General features: G+C 34.2%; 1 protein-coding gene and 1 pseudogene across 1 annotated transcript in view; one reads left to right on the forward strand and one right to left on the reverse strand.

Annotated features, from left to right (window-relative positions):
• LOC119540577 (ephrin type-A receptor 7-like) overlaps positions 1–14,743 on the forward strand; it is a 238,844-nt gene extending 224,101 nt beyond the window's left edge. Inside the window, 3 exon segments of the mRNA XM_037844647.1 lie at positions 7,984–8,177; positions 9,225–9,380; positions 11,122–14,743. Coding sequence (XP_037700575.1) covers positions 7,984–8,177; positions 9,225–9,380; positions 11,122–11,236 — 465 coding nt within the window. The 3' untranslated portion in view covers positions 11,237–14,743.
• Positions 14,744–17,100: 2,357 nt separating this feature from the next.
• On the reverse strand, positions 17,101–17,875 carry LOC119540578 (annotated as a pseudogene).
• Positions 17,876–22,579: the final 4,704 nt, after the last annotated feature.

The raw sequence follows: 22,579 nt of genomic DNA on the forward strand, positions 1-22,579 counted from the left end.
TGTCCTCCAAGCTTCTCTCTCCTGTCTTTTCCTTTCAGCCTGTAGAACTTCCTTTAAGGTTTCTTGTAGGGTAGGTCTCTTGTTGACAAACTCTTTCAATTTTGGTTTATCTACGTATATTTTAAACTCCCCCTCCTTTTTTGAAGGATGGTTTTGTCAGATAAAGAATTCTTGGCTAGCAGTTTTCTCTTTTAGTGCCTTAAATATATCATACCATTGCCTTCTCGCCTCCATAGTTTCTGATGAGAAATCAGAATTTGCCTTATTGATCATCTCTTATATGTGATGAACCACTTTTCTCTTGCTGCTTTCAGAATTCTCTTTATCTTTGGCATTTGACAATCTGAAGTATGTGTCTTAGCATAAGTCTATTAGGATTCATTCTGTTTGGAGTATGTTGCACTCCTTGGACACGTATCTTTATGTCATTCATAAGACTTGTGAAATTTTCAGCCATTATTTCTTCAAATATTCTGCCCCTTTTCCCTTCTTTTCTCCGGGGACACCCATGATGTATTTGTTTATGAACCTCATGCTGCCATTCAATTCCCTGAGACCCTACTAATTTTTTTTTCCAATCTTTTCTCTATCTGTTCTTTTATCTGTAATATTTCAGATGTCCTATCTTCTGGTTCATTGATTCTTTCTTCTGCCTGTTCATATCCACTGTTGTATGCCTTTAGTGTGTTTTTAACCTCTTCTATTGTTCCTTTCATTCACACAAGTTCTGGTTTTTTTTTTTTTTTTTTCCTTTTGACTTGCTTTCAAATTCTTCTTTATGCTCACCCAGTGTCTTCTTAATATCCTTTGTATCTTTTGCCATATTTTTCCTTCATCTCCTTGAATCGATTTATGAGATTTGTTTCAACATCATTTATTAGTTGTTTCAAATCTTGTTTCTCATCTGAGGTTTTAATTTGTTCCTTTGTCTGAGCCATATCTTCCTGTTTCTTAGTATGGCTTGTAATTTTTTGATGGTGTAGTCATCTGACTTTCTTGATGAGATTGCTCTGTAAGTCAGTTTCTCTTGCGTAGGGTTTTCTTGTTGATTTCCTTTGTGCTAAAGCTTTTCTTTGATATTTGTTCAGCTTATTTTAGATCTTTAGAATAGCTCATATTTTACTGATCAGGTTTTTTCAGCTCTTATTTATCTGATTCTTGCCCTGAATATATGGCACAATTTTTGAGAATGCACTAGTTATGAGATTGTTTCACCCCCAGGAGAAAGCTTCCCTTCCCCTGTTCCTCCTCCAGGAATGTTTATCTGTTCATTTTGTTTTTTTTATTTGCCTCTCTATATTTTTAACACTCCTTTCATTATATCTAGCTGCTTTTACCTGGAGGGCTAATTCTAGGAGAGGACTCTCCTGGATAGGAATTTCCCAAGTCAGTTATTCCAGTCAAAATAGGCCCAGGGACCCACAAAGACACCAGTTTCTCTTTCACGGCTCTCTGAGTCTTTGCTTTCCTGGCCTTCCCAGCAGATGGTGCTCTTCACACGTCTGTTCCCCACAGTCCTAAGGTTGTACTGTGACTTTATTCTCAACTGACCACCTCTGCCAAGGATGTGGTTGAAACAGATGCTACTGGCTGCTTTCTGTCCTGAGTGGTTTGAAACTTTAGCTGCCCTCAGAGCTAGAACCCAGCAATCTGAATTCACTAGTCTAAAGCCACAATTGGTACCCTGCCATTCCCCTATCTCCACCCCTCCACCCCACCCCGCCATTCTTGGCAAAGACGACTTCTACTTTCAGCCAGGGAGTGGCTCCCAAGCTGGCCTGCCTGCCTTCACAGCATGGAGAGATCTATTTACAGATCTGCACAGCAGTTTATCAGGCTCTTCCTTCCACTCGTCCCTGGATGTTCTATGGTGTTCTTCTAGTCTCTAGACACCCCAAATCCTGGATGTTTACTAGTTGCCCTGAAGGGTGAACTAAATCCTAGAGCTCCATATTCCACCGTCTTGTTTCCTCCATATTCTGTGCTGTTATTCTTTGAGAGAAGAACCTGATGGCAGTCCATGAAGATAAATATCTCACACCAAGAGACCATTTATAAAGCAACATAGCATAAGTGCAAGAGAATATTTGCACCTGTTAGATTGAATTTTATGGAATTTCCATTTTGGTAGATCAAAACTTTCGAATACTGGCAGGTTCATGTAGTTCAATCTATAGACAATGTGAGTGAAATTTAGATAAACTAGAGCAAATATAAAATCTAAGAAAGTACCCTGAATTTGAATTGGAAATCTGAAAAGGCCCTTGGATCATAGCAGATGAGAGAATTTTCTGAGGGTTTATATTGAAAAGTCCAGAAGCCAGGCCAAGAGAGGTATATAGAAACCAATCAAACAGATTCACGTTTTTATAACAGAGAATGTATATACTGAAAGTAATTAGCAATGAACATACGATGGGGGCAAACTGATGAAGGGCTTTTTCGAAGGAATTTGGAAATGATGTAATGCAAGGTCTTAAAGAGTAGAGTAAAAAAAATAAGTAGTGCTTGAGGAAGGTCTGTAATGCCATTTAAGTAGCAAGATGTGACTAGCAAACTGTTTTCAAGTGAACTCTTGATGTACTATAAGCATGGTCAGCAATTTAAATTGACTAAAGTTAAAATACTGAATTAATCTTCAAGAAGAGAACATGAAAATTATTGTATTAAACCAATAACTTTGTTTTTAAATTTTATAATGTGTCATGTTAAGATCCTATGTCTCCTAATACTTATAGTTATTTTTAGACATCTAAAGTCAAAATGTACATATGTTGTTGGTAATTCTATTTTACATATATATTCCTATAAATGTACTTTTTGGGTACATTTCCTACAAATTTCTGCATTAACAGAAAAGTTTATAGCTTGAAAAGGGGGAGATTTTAAATCAGTTAGATCTTTTGTTATTTTGAATAGAGTTATGACATGAAACTTTTTTGTTGTTGTTGTTTTTATTTTTGTATTTCAAAGATAAAAAGTCTAAATGATGAGTGAGTTTGGCAGAGGCAAAGTTGTTAATATTTGACAGGTCTCAGTGTCAAAGATATCATGGCCTGTCAAAATATGGGCAAACAAGTCCTTGGGGCAGAGAAAGAGAAATATTTACATTCCCTAGATACTCAGTAGAGTTTCAGTTCTTTTGACACCTTCCTTCTATACTAGATTCAAACATTAAAGGACTGACAGGAATATAAGATGACTTAAATTCAAAGTTTACTTAACTTCTAAAAATGAATAAAAGAAATAGTTAAGAAGAAAAAAATGCTCCAATTTTAATTTTTAAAATTCCCAAAATAATGTTTGTCTTTCATAAAAGATAAACATAATATATATAGATATATCAAGGATCAATATTGTTGATCAAAAGAAATTATTTTGTCTGTAGTGAACTTTAGCTCTGACCTAGAATATTTACTCCCATCTTTCATTTTCACTTTTTTAAAATTTTGAAGATATGAATTAATTACTAAATTTGGACACAAGTTTGTATAGCAGTAAGAGATTACCTACACAGCTCAGTTTGTATAGTGAAATTGTTATTGATATTCCTCTTATAGTATAATATTCATCACTTTAAAATTATTTTGTTCAAGTCCTATTTGAGAAATACATTTAATCTTCAACATGACAATGGGGAAAAATCTGCATAACTCAAAATAATGAATTCCATTCTGGAATAAAATTCTCTACATAAAAGTTTTTTGACTTGGAGTGTGTGGTAGGGATTCATTGAGAGAATTAAGAGATCTATAAGCTCTCTGATATGTATGGGAAACTCCTATGCACATATATATCATATTTTTCTGAGAAGGTAGACTTCATCAGATTTTCAGAGGTGCTAATTTTGAAATAATGAATCTAGAAACATTTATTAAGTGAACCAATTTACTTTTCATTGTTTAAATTCAATTGCTAGCAATTTGTCCGTGGTTTTAGAAAACCCACACATTTATAAAATTCAGTGAAAATCAGCTGTAAATTGATAGTTATGTTTCTGAACAAGTCCACAAAATTCCAGACAAAATGCTGAATATTTCTAGGTTTCTATGATCACTGTAAGGAAAAAGGATAGAGTCAGACAAGTGCCAGCGCTAGAAACAATGTGTCATTAAACTACAATGCTTTAGTTGAGCTCCATACAGGGCAGTTATCAAGAAAAATTTAGAAAAAGATTATATATATATATATATGTGTGTGTCATGAGGCCATACTTAAATTTATCATTTGATTTTATACTTGAAGGAACATTCATTTGTATTTGCATGTCTCTATAATTTTCAAGTTTTAACTGCACTGAAAGACCAGTTAGAATATCATTAGAATCAAAAGGCTGAACATTCTAAATAAATTCCCAACTTTCATTCTTCTGAAAAATCTGCAGATGTTTTGTTCTTCCCATTGATGATCTTTCAAAGGAAAAAAAAAATATTCATGCATTTAAATGCAGGCAAACCTAACAAAATATTGCAATAATTGAAAATACTCACATTTGGCTTTTACAACAGCTGTTTTTTAAAATTTGTATCTTAATTAGTCCAAAAAAATTTTACTCTCAAGTTCTGAAATTTTGAAATTATTGTATGTATGTATGTGTGTGTGTATATATATATATATATATTCTTTATGGTACTCACCAAAGTTATTTTCTCTTACTTTAAGCTAGGCCAACAAATGGTAAAATTTACTGGTAAGAAGGCATAAGAATGATTTTTAAATTATGTTTCCGTAAGATATGGGAATAGATAATTCTTAAAATGGTTCAGTACAAGCCATTTGAACATTTTGAAAATATTATATGCTTGTAACTAAGTTTATGCTGAGCTAAATTGTGAGTCCTAAGATTTTCCTTTTAAAAGTCACCAATGATTATTGACTTTGTATTTTTTTAATATCAAGATAGAAAAAAATTGTGGGTTTTTTTTTTTTGTAAAACCTTGCCATAATCCCATAAATGGAGTACAAATTATTAAATTGTGTAAAATGTGGGTCATGCTATTGTGAGGTTAATGAAATGAAAATGGGCATTAAGCAGAATACAAAAACCAATCATGTTGTGTCCCATTTTGAGCTATTACAGGCCCATTGTAATGGGGTCTTTCTGTGCTCTTTTTTTTTTTTTCTTTTAATCACAGTGCCCTTGCTGTAATAATATTGTAAACATTTCTCAGTGAGCAATATTTGTTTTACTTCCAAGTATTTCTTCACAGCCTATACCAAAGAAGTGGACTTTACGTCCCAGGGGCATTATAAAAAAATAATGTCAGTTACCCTAGTCACTTCCTACTCCTCTGGGAACTATCTAGAATTAGAATTGCTTACAAATGTTTTTCTTTTTTCTTTGCTGACTTTTTTTAGAATACTAACATCAGATCTGACTGGCAAACCCAAGGGGTTTCCAGTAATTTAGCAAAATGCCGTTTTACTGAATTCTCTGAATAACTACATAATGCTCCAAGAAGTTTGGCCATCTTACCTGAGTACCTTGTGTCCAGGAATATGTAGTTATTTACAGAAAGTATTTTTTATTTTCCCTAATGGAAATATAATGCAGTGCTTGCGTTACAACTTATGGACTCTGGCCATACAGCCTAGGTCAAATTCTATCATCTCCTCTAACAGCGATGTGATGCTGACCCTTTGCTTAACTTCTCTGTGCCTCCAATTCTTTATCTATTCTTTACTAATAAGGTTTTTGAAAATATTTAATAAGATAATTCATGTTAAAAATAGTGCCAGTCATATAACAAGTATTCAGTCAATATTTACTATGCTTGCTAATTGTGTCTTTAACAGATAAGTTGTTTTTCTGGCAAAGTAAGTGCATGAAAACCTCAGAACTTTGAGGTTCAATTTGTGCATGAATCTTCCACTATTGGCCAGTTTATCCTTGGAGGGAATATGTTCGAGTATGTCAAACTGCACCCTATAGAGATCCTAGCAAGTATCTTTAATGCCACTGTGGGTAAGGCCATGATTATTAATAGGAACTTCAGGGTCCAGAGTTCATTCCCGTTCCACAACTTCTCTTATTTTAAATGTTGTACTTTGCTGCTGCTCCTTTAAAAATTTGTAAATTACTATATATATTTGAAAGCTTGAACTTTCATTTTGTATTGAGATAAATGTTGTTCTCAATGCTATAATAATATGAATCATCAAATTCCTCCAGTACAATTAAACACCTAGAGAGGTTCATTAACTCTTTCATTCCCTTAAAAGTTATTTAACAGTACTATACTTTATTCATTAGCACAAAAACTCAGTATTGTTTGTTCAAAACTAAAGAATCCTAATTGTTTTCATGAAGGCTGCAGCACAGAAGAAAGAAAAAGAGTTGGGGATGTTCTCAACTTTCTGGCTGGAGTGGCTGGTTGGCTGGCAGTGGCATTAATTGAAATAGTAAAAGTAAAACCTTTGGGGAAAGGTGATAAATTTAATTTTACATATATAGAATATGAGCCAGCTATGGGAAAATCCAGGTGAAGATGTCCAGTAAACTGATAGATATACAATCCAGAGATCAGGAGAGAATTTGGGTTGAGGATTTTATATTTAGAATTCTTTCCAGAAATTACTGTGATTATCTATTAATCTTTTAAACTTTATCAATTTGAATATACAGATTTTCTTAAATTAAAAATGTAGACTATTCTAAGTTTTTTTATCTTACACAAAAAATTTTCTCAAAAAATTGTTGATGCCAGCTATTTTATTCAATCCATCCTACAACCTTTTATATTTTAATTTGCTATTCTTGAATGACAGCATGCATCTTAAAGATGTTTCCCTAAAAATATGAGGTTTATTAACATCTCTAAAAGCCAGCTTTTGTCTGCCTACTTTGGGCCTTATTTTCTTCAGAAACTGAAGATTACCTCTTTTTGCTTTTTTAGTCATTTTTTCTTACACTTCTACAACTATTATGTCAGTCCATGTCAAAGGATTTGTTAATCCTCCTTGTAGAATATGTTAATGTTTTACAAGCCCTTCCTATTTATGTTATTTGTGTCCCTGCTGTTTTCCCCATGCTCCTCAGATTTATGACAATTTCTGATTTTTTGGATCAATTTTTGCTTCCCACATAAATCCAAAAAAAAAAAAAAAAAAGCAGGTCCGAATGATAAGTAGTTTTTAGACTTTCTGATTGCCATGCAACAATATTTATGAGGGCCTACTTTTCATTTAACATCCAGAGCTTGTTATGGTGTCTTAGGTTGTCATTCGATATAAATAGGCAGTGGTGTTTAACAAGCAGCTCTCTGAATGGGAAAGCCCTGATCTGTAGCTTTTGCCAGTTTCCTGGTGTAACCCTCCCACACTCATGGATGATTTCAACCTGCCAGAGTGACGTCGCTGAAGGCGGAGTTGGGAAAGGCTGCAGTCGCCTCTCCGGAACCGGTACAAGCTGGCTCCTGCGAGCAACTGCAACTTGGAACACTGGATGCTAAACCTCGTATTATTTAAAAGAATAGCATACTTGGTGATACTTTCTATCATAGTACACTCACATATTTTGATTTCCTGTTTAAAAGTGGCATTAAAGTAACTCAGTAAAAAGTGAATTTCTTTTGGCTCACTTTGGACAACTCAGAACTTCCTTTTTACAACTTTAAGAATTTTAAAATTTATGAGCAAATGTGTGCACTCACAACTATGTGCAAGTAAACTATTTCCAATACATGTTTCATCTGGAAAACCTCTGGGATGATATTAAAATTTTTTTCCATCTATTGTACCCTGGGTAACTTAATTGCTGCTCCCTATTGCTGAATTAACTAGAAAGTGTCATCATAAACTGCACTTCGTGAACCTCTTAATAACGTGTTTAATATTCATAGGTATTTTGGAAAAAAAGTAAGTCTTTTGCAAAACAGTGTGCCTAGTTTTTATCTGGATGATTTGCATTGCCTAGTGGGTGATTCATTTTATTATAATTGCCCATCAGTTCCGTGATATTTTTGATGTTCTTTTGGCTATTAGGTTATAAAAGCAATAGAAGAAGGTTATCGTTTGCCAGCACCCATGGACTGCCCGGCTGGTCTTCACCAGCTGATGCTGGATTGTTGGCAGAAAGAACGCGCTGAAAGGCCAAAGTTTGAACAGATAGTCGGAATTCTAGACAAAATGATTCGAAACCCAAATAGTCTGAAAACACCCCTTGGAACATGTAGTAGGTAAGAAATACCTAAAGGAATGGAATCTGGGAGACATTTGAATAGTCACATAAACCATTTATCTCCTCAGCCACACCCCAATGGCAAACTGATATTTTGTTAAATTATAAATCCATTTTCAATTTACTGGTTTACAGATTTTTTTATTCTTTCCAAATCGCTTACCATAATTTAGTGTTTAATTCTTAAATTATGTTTAATACTAATTAATCATCCCTTTTTTTCCTTTAAAAATTATAATAGATATCACTAGCTGTTATTTCCTAGAAAGCTTCCTAAATTGGATTTTTGTGATAAGGTGGCATTTCACATTTTCAAACCAATATTATTTTATGGACTTTCATTGTTGCTACCTTAGTTTTATATTATATGAATATTTTCTATTTTATTGTTTTGCTTTGAAGTATTTAGTAAAATGATTCTTCTATTTTATTTTTTTTCTTTGAAGTATTTGGTAAAATGATTCTACCCAGATAAAAGTTCTTAAAAGTAATTCAATACATGATTAAAGAGGTAAACCCATTAAAAAGAGTTAGAGAAACTCTATTTATTCTTTGAGTTTTGCTTGCTCCATGGTGCTGCACACTAATAATTATTCAGGTTCAGCTGCCAGGTGAACCTGAGGCTCTGGTCTGTTTTATTAGTAAGTTGGGCATTTGTCAACCCATGTTGTTCCCAAGGTTGCCATCTATACAGCAGACGCATTATGTCTCAATCTCACTCTCATGACTTGACCAAGTCAGTGCACTGCCAGATGTGCTTCCTTTACTCCCAGTTCCTTTCAGAGAACCAAATGCACAAATATTTACTGATTACAAATAGTGGTTTAAAAAACACATTGAGTTTGGTCATCAAATCTAAAATGCAAATTTAGGAGTGTGTATTACTGAGCAACCTTTATGTTTTAGGGTTTCATTAGCATATCTGTTTATTATTGTATAAATCAAAATATCTAATTTTATTCTTTTAAATCCTTACTTTTGTGTGGGCCAAGACATTCTTTCTTTGGTGGTTCATGATAGCATTTGCTTTTCTGTTCTTACTTAGGCCAATAAGCCCTCTTCTGGATCAAAACACTCCTGACTTCACTACCTTTTGTTCAGTTGGAGAATGGCTGCAAGCTATTAAGATGGAAAGATATAAAGATAACTTCACAGCAGCTGGCTACAACTCCCTTGAATCAGTGGCCAGGATGACCATTGAGTAAGCCTAAACTTTTAAAATGATATTTAAGAATTGTTAGGTAAAACTGAAACTTTATACATCAGGTCACCTTCCATATTTTAAAGGAGTATGAACCACAAAATCAGGGGAAAAGGCATCTCTTTAATAAGTGCTTACTATGTACCAAATATTATGTTAAATAAATGTTTAAACATATATTATCATTTTAACCTTCATGGCAACAATTTTATTAAGTTAATGGTTTTATCCCTGTTTTACTAATGAGGAGGTTGAGGCTCAGAGAATGTATATATTTTCCCCAAGATTATTCAACTAGTAAGTGATAACTAATATGCCTCCATAGCCAGTGTTCTAAACACCACCCAATGATGTTTCCTCTTTCATTAACAAATTGCATCATTTAGGGCATTATGTGTTGGGGAAACTTTCACATTGCAATGGAAGTTTTTCTATCATGTTTATATTGGACAGTAAATATCTCAAAATTTTGTGCCCAATATCAAAATCCATAGGATCATCAATATGGTGACTTTCTGAAGTAGTCAAAGAAGCCCAATTCAATTAACTGAGATTAAGAGATTAATTTACTTTGGGAAAGGTATTTGATTCATCATATCAGTTTTTTTAAAACATGGAAATGATCGGATAAAACAGCTTTTGAAATTGCTATGAACTAAAAGTTAGAAAAACTAAATTTTGTGTTCTGACTTCTTCACTGATAACCCATTCAGTATCTCTGAACTACAGTTTCCTCGGCTGTAACCTAACTCTTATTGATGATGACATGACTCTAAGTCAAAGTGTTTGAAAATGGAAAGCAGTTATCAGAGTTCTACTAGTGGGATCCTATTTATATACTGTCATGAGAAGGATTTTATAGCTTTCAGATGAGAAGACCAGCAGTCAGATACTCTTTCATATCATAGTACAGAATATTTAAGCATGTGCATTGTTCTTGTTCTGTTTCCACTAGGCACCACATGTGTAGAGCTGGTATAATTACAGCTGGACCCCCAAAGCAATCTATACCCCTGAAAAACCGTGTTTCTTATTGTCTTATTAGACCACTGCTGTGAGATACTATAATATTGTATTGTTAATATATTTTGGTTGCTTGTGAATACCTAAGCTCACCCTTTCTGACTGTTAGGAAAAGTAAAAGTAAAAAAAAAAAAAAACATATATAGGTAACTTATGTCAAATTTAAGCTGTTAAATATTAAATATAGGTATTGCAAATTTTAAAACTGGTATTTACCTGACGTATTGTCAAATGATTGAACTGAACTGTAGTAAGTATACAATATGCTCAGAATTACCATATAATAATTAAACTCAGAAAATTTTGATGATTCCCCATCTTTCTACTAGATCACAGCAAATCTTTCCTTTCATATTATATCCTGTTTTTCCATTTAAAATTTTAAGCCCCAGTTAGATTCAAGAATATAGTATTCAGAACATTTCCCAACCTGCCCTTAAGTTAATAATATTGTTAAAATTTAAATAATCTCTTGTATGAAATTTTTAATCAGTTAAAAAATAACTCACAATCACAAGTTGAGAGCCTGAGTGGTGAGGCTTTTTATAAAGAATACTGATGCGGGTTGGCTCACTGCAGGAATATAGGCCTAATTAATACCCAAGAAGACTGAATGGTAACTAAAATACACAGATTATTTAATTAGAGTTGATGACAGCTTAAAACTACATGAATGCTTTGTAAGGTAACTAATGAAAAATGCATTTGTCGTTCTCAGGGATGTGATGAGTTTAGGGATCACACTGGTTGGCCATCAAAAGAAAATCATGAGCAGCATTCAGACTATGCGAGCACAAATGCTACATTTACATGGAACCGGCATCCAAGTGTGATAAGCATTTCTCCCTCGCAAGGGAGATGACAGACTGTGTGAGAACAGTACTGGCCTTCGGTATATGCGTAGAATGCTGCTAGAAGACAGTTGTTGTCCTGGGTCCTTCCTACAGCAAAGAGATTTAAGAAGCACCTATAGACTTGAACTCCTAAGTGCCACCAGAATCTATAAAAAGGGAATTTAGGATCCACCGCTGGTGGCCAGGAAAACAGCAGTGACAATAAACAAAGTACTACCTGAAAAACATCCAAACACCTTGAGCTCTCTAACCTCCTTTTTATCTTATAGACTTTTTAAAATGTACATAAAGAATTTAAGAAAGAATATATTTGTCAAATAAAATCATGATCTTATTGTTTAAATCAATGAAATATTTTCCTTAAATATGTGATTTCAGACTATTCCTTTTTAAAACCATTTGTGTTTATTCTTCATAAGGACTTTGTTTTAGAAAGTTGTTTATAGCTTTGAAACTTTTTAGTGTTAAATCTATGACACATTACTACACTGGGTACCTTTGAAAGAATCTCAAATTAAAAAAAAAAATGTATAGCATGAATGAAGATATATTTCTGTCAGAACATTGGTATCCTTTTTGTGCCATTTTTCTTCTGTTTAATCAGTGCTGTTTTGATATTGTTTGCTAATTGGCAGGTAGTCAAGAGAAAATGCAAGTTGCCAAGAGCTCTGATATTTTTTAAAAAAAACTTCTTTTGTAAAGATCAGACAACACAATATCTTTTCAATGAAAAAAGCAATAATGATCCATAAATACTATGAGGCACTTTTAACAGATTGTTTATAGAGTGACTTTACTAGATGGAATTTAATAAACATTTAAAATTGTAGGTTTATGACTATTCAACAAAAAGGTGAGGCACTTCATCTAAAGAATGTTGGTGAAGGTGAGTCTCTGAAAGCAAGAACTATTCAGTGTTATCTAAAATTTAATCTGAGCACATCAAGATTTTTTTCAATTTCATGACATTTGGAAATTTAGGAGAAATAGTTGGCATATATTTTATACCCTAATATGTTTAATGCAGTCCAAACATGAAAAGAAGGACTTAAGTTTTATATTAGAAATCTGGAGCATGATTAAAGGGGCAGTTCACAATTTTCTCCTTTCAAAAACAAATTTGCTGCACAGAATATCACCATTGCAGTTTTGTTTTGTTTTGTTTTTAAGTCTTTAATTTGTGAATGCTGATGCAAGAAACTTGGTAAATAAAAGAACTCTTTTTACCATATAAGGAAGAGGTGAAGGATCAGGCTATTCTGTTTTAAGTTTTATTTATTAAACCATATTATTTGATTACTGTGTTAGAATTTCATAAGCAATAATTCAATGTGTCTTTTTAGATATTGCAGGAATGTATACATATTGTGAGTAATGCTTTCAAAATTTACAAAAATCATGAACTACCCCAGAATTGAACTGTTGTACTTCCAAAGAGAATTGGGCTGTTTATAATGATTTTAATAGAGCAAGATCCCAGGGATCGGTCATAATTGGTCTTGTTTGGTAATGTGGGCTTCCACAAACAAACAAACAAATAGCAGAAACAAAATCTGTAAATGTTCCTTTGTAAAACTTGTAAATTTTATTTATACTGTCTTGTTTTATACACACATTTCTCTGTAGTGGGCTCTGGATACATTGAAAATGCACTATATTTTTCTATTTTACTTGCAGAGCATCACAAAAGAACAGGTATTTTCAGTGCTACATAATGTGTTTTCCCACATTTAGGACCAAAGATGGCTATACAAAAACTCAAATGGATTGCTTCCCAAACCCCTCCCCTACCCTTTTTTTTTCCTTTTAAATCACTGTATACTGTTACTTGATATTTTAATTTATTTTTGATTGACTAGAAAATCATTTTAATTTCACTAAAAATGTTTTTTGTCCCTAAGGAAAAATAATCTGTAAAAATAATTTTAATTAGCATAATACAGTCACATAGACACTTCCATTTGTAATCTTTGTAATAGACTGTAAATATATTTTTGGAACTATAACACAATGTGCTTGAGGGTTATTTTTCAGTGTCTGCAGTGTATACAAGTGTTTATACTAAGTACAGCACTTTACAACTCTAATCAGTAGCATTGGCCTTTGTGAGAATGAGTGAAAGAGTTTGAGTGAGTGTTCTTAATTCCGTTTGGATTCTAGACTCACTAATAATGAAGTTCTTTTCTTGTTCATAGTTTAAGGTGCTTATTTTTTCTATTAAAATTAAATTAACAAAAAGCCATTCTAGAAATAGAAGACATAGTATGGTACATGCAAATGGTGTCTTTCCTGCTTTTTTCTAGAACTAGATTTATAGTTGAGTCGTCTTTCTTGAGTAGAAGGGCAGAATAAAAGTTTTTTTGAGTTTTTTTCAAAAATAACTTTTTTCTTCAGCAATATACCTCATCTGCCTTAAATTTTTTACAGCTCTTTACAGGGAAAGGGGAGAAGGGATGGGAAAGACACACAGCACAATAGAAAGTGTATGATTACATCACTCTTGTTTGTAGATTTCTTTTCCCAGTCAACATTATGATTTTGAATTACATGTATGTGAAACAAATATTAAGGGAAAAAGAATTAACATTGTAATGCTGATTGTAATACTCTCTTCCAGAAAGAGATGGAATGGTATAATAATAAGAAGAATGTAAAACTTGCACCTTGATATCTTTTTTTGATAAATTAGTGCTCAGGGGAGGAAAGGTAGAGAAAGTGAACATCAAAAATAGAATTCCAAAATTTTTAAAATGCAAAAGGAAATGGCCTCCATGCTTTAATAGAGCCACCTTTTTTAGAACGCCGTCTTCACACTTGACTTGTGTTTTGCATTCAGTACTGAAATAAAAGTAACTGTTTTATCACATCTGAATCTAACATTTTCTGAGCAAATTGATCTGGGGCTTGTTTACTAAGACTGGTGGTTTATGCTTGTCAGAGCACTATTAGTTCAATCATATTGTATACTTATGTAATCTACATTAGCTAGTACTATTTAGGACTATATTTTAATTGCTCCTCTTATCCGTGTTTTTAAGACAATTAAAATGGTGTAATTCACCTCTCTTTTTTATTTAGGTAATGCTAATATTCTCCCTTTTGTTTCCAGAGTAGCCTAGAACTGCGCTACTCACCAATGTGCATGTTCAAATAAATTACTGATGTGTATTTTTTTGCTGTATGTGGAGAAATCATGGGGAACTTGGGGCGAGATGTGCTTTTTGTTGGTTGAATTTGTCCCTCCTTGCCTAAGAATTACTACAGGGGTCATCCTTTTATAAGGAAAAACTGCTTTTGAACAGTGTCTTCAATGTATCAAGCACAAATAACTCTTTCTTCAACACGAATCATAAGTCTCTTTTTACCAGTTTAAAATAATAAATGAACTATTAGACAATGTAAAGAAAATCCTGTCTCCAATCATTGGTGGATTCCTTTATGTCCCTGTGCATTCTTACACATGAAGTGAGATACTTAGAGTAAACATTCTATTGCAATTTTTCAGTGGGCCAACTTTAATACAAATAAAATTAATATCCCTATTCCCCTCTTGTACAATGACTTAATTCCACTCCAACTATTACAGAATAACAAGACTATGTCTTCAAAGAGCTATCCTATCAAACATTTGGGTGAAAACCTTTTTTTTCCTCGCTTCTTGAAACTCAACTACATGCTACTAACAAGAATATTTTCATGGGAATGGAAATCATCATTGATCCCTGAAAAATATTTAAAACATTTGATAAAATAGAGCCACTTGAAAAAGTTTTGTATTTAGGGGGTTGCAGGAGGCAAACCTAAGTTCCAGAGCAAACAGTAAAGTGATAAATCTCATTGTCTGAGTGTGTTGCATAACAGAGTAGGATAGAAACTGGCACAATGATCATTCCCACTTGCACCTGAAATGAATAAAACTAATCACCCACTATTCTACATCATCTCCATCTTAAGCTCTGCAAACTCTTACCATTACCAAATATCTAAAATTGTTGCAAAAACTGAGGATACTAGGCAAATACCAGATGAGGTGCTGTTACTAGTCATCATGCCATCTCGCTTGTGATGATGAGGGCCAGCCTAGTTTAAACTGAAATCCAAAGGTAATCTGGAAATGTTAGCCTCTCCCTGCCCATTCCTGAGGTATGTGCTTACAAATAATGTGGTGTTCAAAGACGCAAGGCATGAATAAGGAAAGGAAAAGAAGCAACTTTTGTTCAGGTCACATAGGGATCTTATATAGTCTGGAACATTGAGGGTTAATAAAAAATTTATCTTTAAACACTTGATTTCAAAAATGGTACAAAAGCTACACTATCCCACGGCCTACTTTTTCCTTTAAAATGATAAAGGCATTATCACAGACATCCTCCATCACAAAGTAAGAGCTACATTTTAATATTTATGGTGACCATCAGAATTTTCTGTTGAAGCAATTTTATCTCCAACACTTACCTGTTGTTTTATATAGCTAACAGCTATGAAAATTCAATATCAATTTTGAAGAAATCTGATGAAAGTAAAACAAAAATCAAAGAGATCAAATTCATAAATTTAAAATATCATAAATACTGACACCATAGACATGATAAAAGACAATCTATGGTGATTCTGGCAAACTTTCAAGCTGCTCTGAAGGAACAACAGCCTCTTGGCTTTGTGCTAGTGTCCCGTCAGTAGCCTCCTTCCAAGCTGCTCTCTCCTGTCTGATACCTCTCAGCATAGCTTGAAGAATGTGGGCAGGAAAATAAAATATTTCCATGGGAATGCTTCTGTTAGCCTCATTAGAGAGCAAGCTGTTGTAAGGGGTTCCCCCCTCCCCCAAGTTCAGTTGTTGGATGCAATTAAGACTACAGTTAAACAATAAAAGATGTCATTTTATTGTCCTTGTGATTAAAACAATTAATTGATCCAATTTAATTGTACCTATTGTACAAAGTTTGATAAGCTTATCAATAAGTAGTTCTAATCTAGTGTGTTATAGGTATGTAAAATATAGGATTTCCTAAATTATAGGACTTGAATAATTTGGGGACGACAACCAGTGAGAGGTTTTCTACTCTAAACCTTCGTTAAAAGCAAATAAAACTCCATTCAATATAACCTGCACCATACATTGCATTACTCCAAATGTTCCAGATTTCTACTGCTGAAGATTTGTTTCTCATTTGAAATTCATGGCCCTTAATTCTATTTAGGTATATTTGTAGATTTCATGTAAAACTAAAGAAGGGAGAATGTGTTTTTAAATGAGTGGTAAATCATAGATCAAAATTGACACTGATGAGATGAAGGAAAACATTTGTTTTAAGTAATGTTGGTTCTAACTTAGCAGAAGACAGACATATATTTTTCAAGTCTCATCATGTCACTGTGTGACCAAAACTATATGAATGGCTGGATGAGAAACTCTAGGAAAACAAATACAGAAAATTAAACTACATATGCAGAAATATTGCGCATATAAATCATATGCTTTTCAAAATATTTCACAATTCATAGAAATGATGCAAGCAACTAAAGATATTTTTTTTTGCAGGTGAAATAATTTGATTTCATAGTTGAGCTTAAAACCACAAAAACACTACATTCTTCATATAAAAACAGTAGTACAGATAGACTATACTCTCTAGAAAATTATTACATATCCCCTCTCAAAGAAAAAAAGCACCCCATTAAATGGTTTCAGTTAGGTTATTTGAAAAAAACTCACTTCTAGACTGATTCCTAAAATTTACTGTTCCACCACACTGCATCCTTTCGTTCAAAATATAGATTATTGTCATTCCAGTACATGTTCCTGCATTGTTACATATTTGATAATTCACATATAATCTGATTTATTATTTAATGTTTTCTGCAGTTTCATCAGAAGGTTGAGCAGATTGTGCCTTTCTCTGTGGTCTTTCTTCAAGACCTCCCAGGAGTGGAGACACATCATCGTTATCACAGATCTTAAACTCCAAGTCTTGGCCAACAATTCCAAAAGAAACCTTCTTTGTGGTTAGGTCCTGCTCTGCAGGAAGTGTCTCTCTTAAGGCATACAGATCATGTTTAATCAGTTCATTCAAATTATGCTCCAGAAACTTAGATGTATGTCTTCCCAAGCAAGTACAAGCTGACTGGGAATGGGCTCCAATGGACATAGCTCTGCAGTGAAAATAGTTACCAGATGGACAGGTTTGGAAAATATGAGGGTCCATATCATCATAAACAGCAATGAGCCGTCCCAAATCATATGGTCTTTGGCCATACTGTTGTGTTGGTATCAGGGTCTTACTTCCAATTAGAGATACAAGACAAGGCACAGGAAAGGGTCTGTCAAATAAAAATCTGGAATCCAAACACTCCTGGCGCATGAAATTACATAACAACCCAGCATCACCAATAAGCCCCACAATTGAGATACCAACATGGTTGTCAACATGGAGAATTTTTATTTTGATGGGCTGCAAGCTCTGATTGCGTCCTTTACAATGCAACCAAGACTACGTGGGTTTTCGATTTCAGCCCATCTGTGGCTGAGCCTTGCTTGACAGCTTCCATTGCATATTCAATTTGACGAATCTTGTCCTGAGGGCTCCAAACAGTGACATTATTGTACTGGTTGCAAAACATGGTTCTGGTGCAGGACTGGCTGCAGCCTCCTGCAAAGCTGCAGATCAAGGCGCAATCTCATGAAAAAAGTATAAAATGTGAGGGTGGATTTGCGGAGACTCTAAGCTGATAGCACAGACTCTATTGCAAACTATAATAAAGTTCTAAGTTTAACTTGATATCCCTATGTCAATTTGCAAGAGATATGCACTAACCCTGAAAACCAGACATAATATTCAGTTAAAATGTTCTCTTCCCAGATGCAAAAAAACCCATACCTTTCTTCAGCTCTGACATTTGCAGGAGTGTTTTCAGAGATCTGCTGGGCTGGAGATCTACTGGCCATACCATACTACAAATCTGTGTTTTCATTTAGATCCTACCCAGTTGCCTGCTGAGCTCTACCTGTACTCACTGGATTACAGTTTAAAAGAAACAGGGACCTGAGGCTACAAATTGATTTGCTTAGTTTTACCTGAGAAATGGAAATGGGTTAATGCATGGGTTGAGAAGGATTATTTGATGACTCTACACATAATAAAGGAGTATCTGTTAGATTAGGTGCAATGTTGAGTCAAGAGAACAAGGCACCTTTAAGCCCCTTCTGATACACATACAAAACAAAAACTAAGAGAAACCAGATTTGGTGAAAGAGGCAATGAAGAGCTATTGGAAAATTTGACCAGAAAAAGGATATGGTGGAAATGGAGTTTAAGGTACCAAAGTCTGGCAATGGTGTCTGAAAAATGATTTAATGCTTTTTATTTCTGAATCAGAGCAACAGAATATATATCTATGTTTCCAAACATTTCCTCTCCACCCTCACATTCCCTCTCGCTTTTCTAAATGGTGAATATCACCCTTTCTTCAAGAAACAACTCAAAAGTTATTCCCTCTAAGTCTTCACTGACACCCTGGAGCCAGAATTAATTATCCTTTTGTGCTTTGCTTAGGCTGCTGGTGCTGAAATTATCCTACTGTGCTCTGTCAGACCATTTGTGTGTACCTCTCTCCCACCAGATTGAGTGCTCTTGGAGGGGAGAAGCCAAATGGAAATCTTTGTTTTATGTCCTTTGGGACTTAGCAGTTTCTGGCACTCAGTTAACACTCTATAAATATTTTAGAATCCTTGAAGTTTAAATTAATTCAAATTGTTTCCTAAAAGTTAGCTAAAATCAGGTGCTCTGAAGGATAAATGGGGTGCAGTGAAGGTAGTAGTGAAGCAGATGTTGAAGGAGTAAATGAATTTCAAAACGTGGATGGATGCTTCTGTGATAGGCTGGGGTAGAAGGAAAGACCTGAGGAACTGAGAAGAGGAGCACAAAGATGTGCGCCTATGTGAGAAAGGAAGGTGGAAGGAGTTAATTAGTCGACAAGACCAGGATATACCTAAAAGCAGTAACTTCCAGATGTTGAAAGGAAAGGGAGGAATCATTGATTGTAAATAGCAGGGCTAAATTACAGAACTTGAAAGCAACTGGAAGAGATTGGACTTGAGACAAACAATGAAGAGCCATTTACCAATGTCTTGTTTGATGAGGCAAAGACATGGTGAGAGTGCTTTTTTTAGGGAACAGCAATCTGCACAAGTACATGAACTGTGATTTTTGACCATGTTGAAATTAGGTCTAGGTGAGAGAAAATATTTTTTCTTCTTCTGTAGTGAAAAATGCCTTCATTCCATCTCTCAAACTTAAGACAACTTCAATAATTCTACAGTTCAGTAAATGTATAATAAAATAGACTTTTGTGGGCCCATCAGTAAGTTTACTCACCATTTATATCACAAAGAAGCAGCATAGTGTGGTGGGAACTGCACAAGGTTTGAAGACAGACACTCTGGTATTAATTCCTAGCTCTATTACTTCTTAATATGTAACACAGGGAAATTGATTTAATTTTTCTGTGTGTTTCCTCTCATCTGTAAAATGGGCATAAATTGTACTTACTACAAGGGTGGTTAAATCTATTCATTGATCCTTGGAAAATGCTTCTAACATTATTAAGTGCTCAATGCAAATCATTTCTTATTATTCTTCATGAAAATATTTTTCTCTGCATTTCTTTCTAAAAATCTAACAAACACACACACACAGTGGTGAATTCTAAATGACTAACTCAAGAATTTTAGAAAATAAATTATATTTTTGTGTCCCAAACCTCTGATTCTTATCCTTTTGTCAGTTTTCATTTTTGTTTTAATCGCCATCAATCATATCTCTTAAATCAGTACCCAAAGAGTCAAACTTCACTAACCTTGCCAGAAACAATCGGTCACCGTGTCCAACTGATTTTAGCAATTAAGTGTCTCTTGAAGATACTATCATTCCCACAAACAGAGCCCTAAATTAGGTTTTCATCATCTCTTACCTAGACTAATATCACAGCCTCCAATCCTCTTTTTCTGCTTGTAATCCTTTTTACTTGCTATTTCAGAGCAATTTCTCTAATGCATATTTGATCGTGTTATTCCCCAGTTTAAAAGACTTCAGTGGCCTCTCACTGATCAGAAAATAGCACTCAATTATTTGATGTAGCATCAGCAATTAGGATCCTGCCTACATGAGCTTCATTCATTCTACCCTCCTACTCCATACTTTTGCTGCACCGAACTACTCACATCTCTTCTGGCATCCAAAGTTTTTTCACACTCCGTCCTCATCACATGCTTTGAGGGAAATAAGCAAATGTATCTTATTCCTCCTAGTATCTCCAGAGCCCAAAACAGTGCCCAAAACAGAGGTGAGAACTGTTGACAGCTGGGAACAGCTTTATTCCTATACTTCAAGGCAAGAATATGTAATTAACTTTAAAACAATTATTATGTTAGTAATACTCTACTGGCAAAAAAAGTTGAAGGTGAGAAGAAACACAAAGTTCTCCCTCAGTTTATAATAGACATCAGAGAATCATTTTTCTTCACTTTCTATGCATCTCTTTCAATAACTTAAATACACCTCTGAAAAGTATAAAGCGGAACAGTTCAATAGCTTTATTCAAAAGCCTTGCATTTGAGTTATAGTTGAAAATTATATCTATATGTTAATAGGATGATTTCTATTTTCTTTCATCTATGATGAAAAGGTTTACACTTTATCTTTCATTGCTAATTGGTGGAAGAGTGGTGGGAGATTTCTGCATGAATTTTTTCTACCATCTTGTCAAGAAATATGGAAATCTTTTCTAATTCCCTACTACCCAATGGCATTATATAATAATTTACACATTTCTTTATTTATCAATTTAGTAGATAGAATTTTTGTCCTCCTTGCATTTATATCATAGTGCCTGGAACTTTGCAAGTTCTTAATACATAAATGTTGAGTGATGGCGAGTCACATAACTTTTGCAAACCAGGGACTCTCTGATACTCTGGCAGTATGGCTAAGCTCGTGCATAGAGAACGTACTCCAGAACTGAGCCTCTTAGGATAATTACTCTCCTCTCCTCTCCTATTTCTGAAATGTTTCTCTTTTCAATGTCACAGAAATGTCCTGGATGCAGTGCTATTTATGCCATTCTTCACATATCCCTTATCTGCACGGACCAGAGAGAGGCAGGTAGCAACATTTGAAGCTACAAAGACCACAACATCACAATGACCAACTTGTCTCATATGAGTAGATAACCAAAACAACATAAAACCAAGCCTGCTGCCTCTCGTGTATTTAGAGGCATGCTTTTGCCATCATTTGAAAATAAACATATCATGGTTCTTCAGAACAAAATTTATCTTGATAATGCATATCTAACAGGAAATTTCACATTTTAAAAATTTTAGTGCATAATTCAGTGGTGTTTATTATATTAACTCCATCAACACCATGCATTATCAAGACTTTTCATTACCCCAAATAGCAACTCTCTACCATTAAACAATGAAATCCCTGGTAACCTCTAATCTACTTTCTGTCTCTGTGAATTTGCTTTCCTAGACATTTCATATAAATAGAATCAAACATATCTGTCCTTTTGTGTCTGACATTTCATTCAACATAACGATTTCAAGGTTCATGCTATAGCATATATTAGCACTTAATCCCTTTTTATGGTTGAGTAATATTCCATTTTGTATATAGGCCACATTTTGCTTATCCATTTATCTGATTGGTTTTGACTTGTTGCCACTGTTGGGCTCTTGTGTATACTACTGATACAAACATTGGTGTACAAGTATCTGTTAAGTCCTGCTTTCAATTCTTTTGTGTATACACCTAGAAGAGGACTTGCCAGGTCATATGATCATTCTATGTTTAACTTTTTGAGGAACCATCAAACTGTTTGCCACAGCAGCTTCACCATTTTCAATTCCTACCAACAATGTACATGGTTCCAATTTTGCCACAACCTCACCAACATTGGTTATTTTCTGGTTTATTTTGTTTGTTTGTTTTCATTTAAATAATAGCCATCCTGGTGAGTGTGAACTTATGTCTCATTGTGGTTTTGATTTTCATATCCCTAATGACTAAAGATATTGAGCATTTTTTCATGTGCTTTATTGGTCATTTGTATATCTTCCTTGGAGAAATGTCTAATCAATTACTTGGCACATTTTTAAATTGGGATGTTTGTCCATTTGTTGTTGAATTGTATGAGCTCTTTATATATTCTGGATATTAAATCCTTATCAGAGTTCCAGCAATGCACCAGCTGGACAACATCTGCTAAATCCACAGGAACCGTGCATTTGGTGAAACTGGCAGTCTGCATTCTGAAAAAAGT

The sequence above is a fragment of the Choloepus didactylus genome, chromosome 7, assembly GCF_015220235.1.
Source record: "Choloepus didactylus isolate mChoDid1 chromosome 7, mChoDid1.pri, whole genome shotgun sequence".
Lineage (NCBI taxonomy): Eukaryota > Metazoa > Chordata > Mammalia > Pilosa > Megalonychidae > Choloepus > Choloepus didactylus.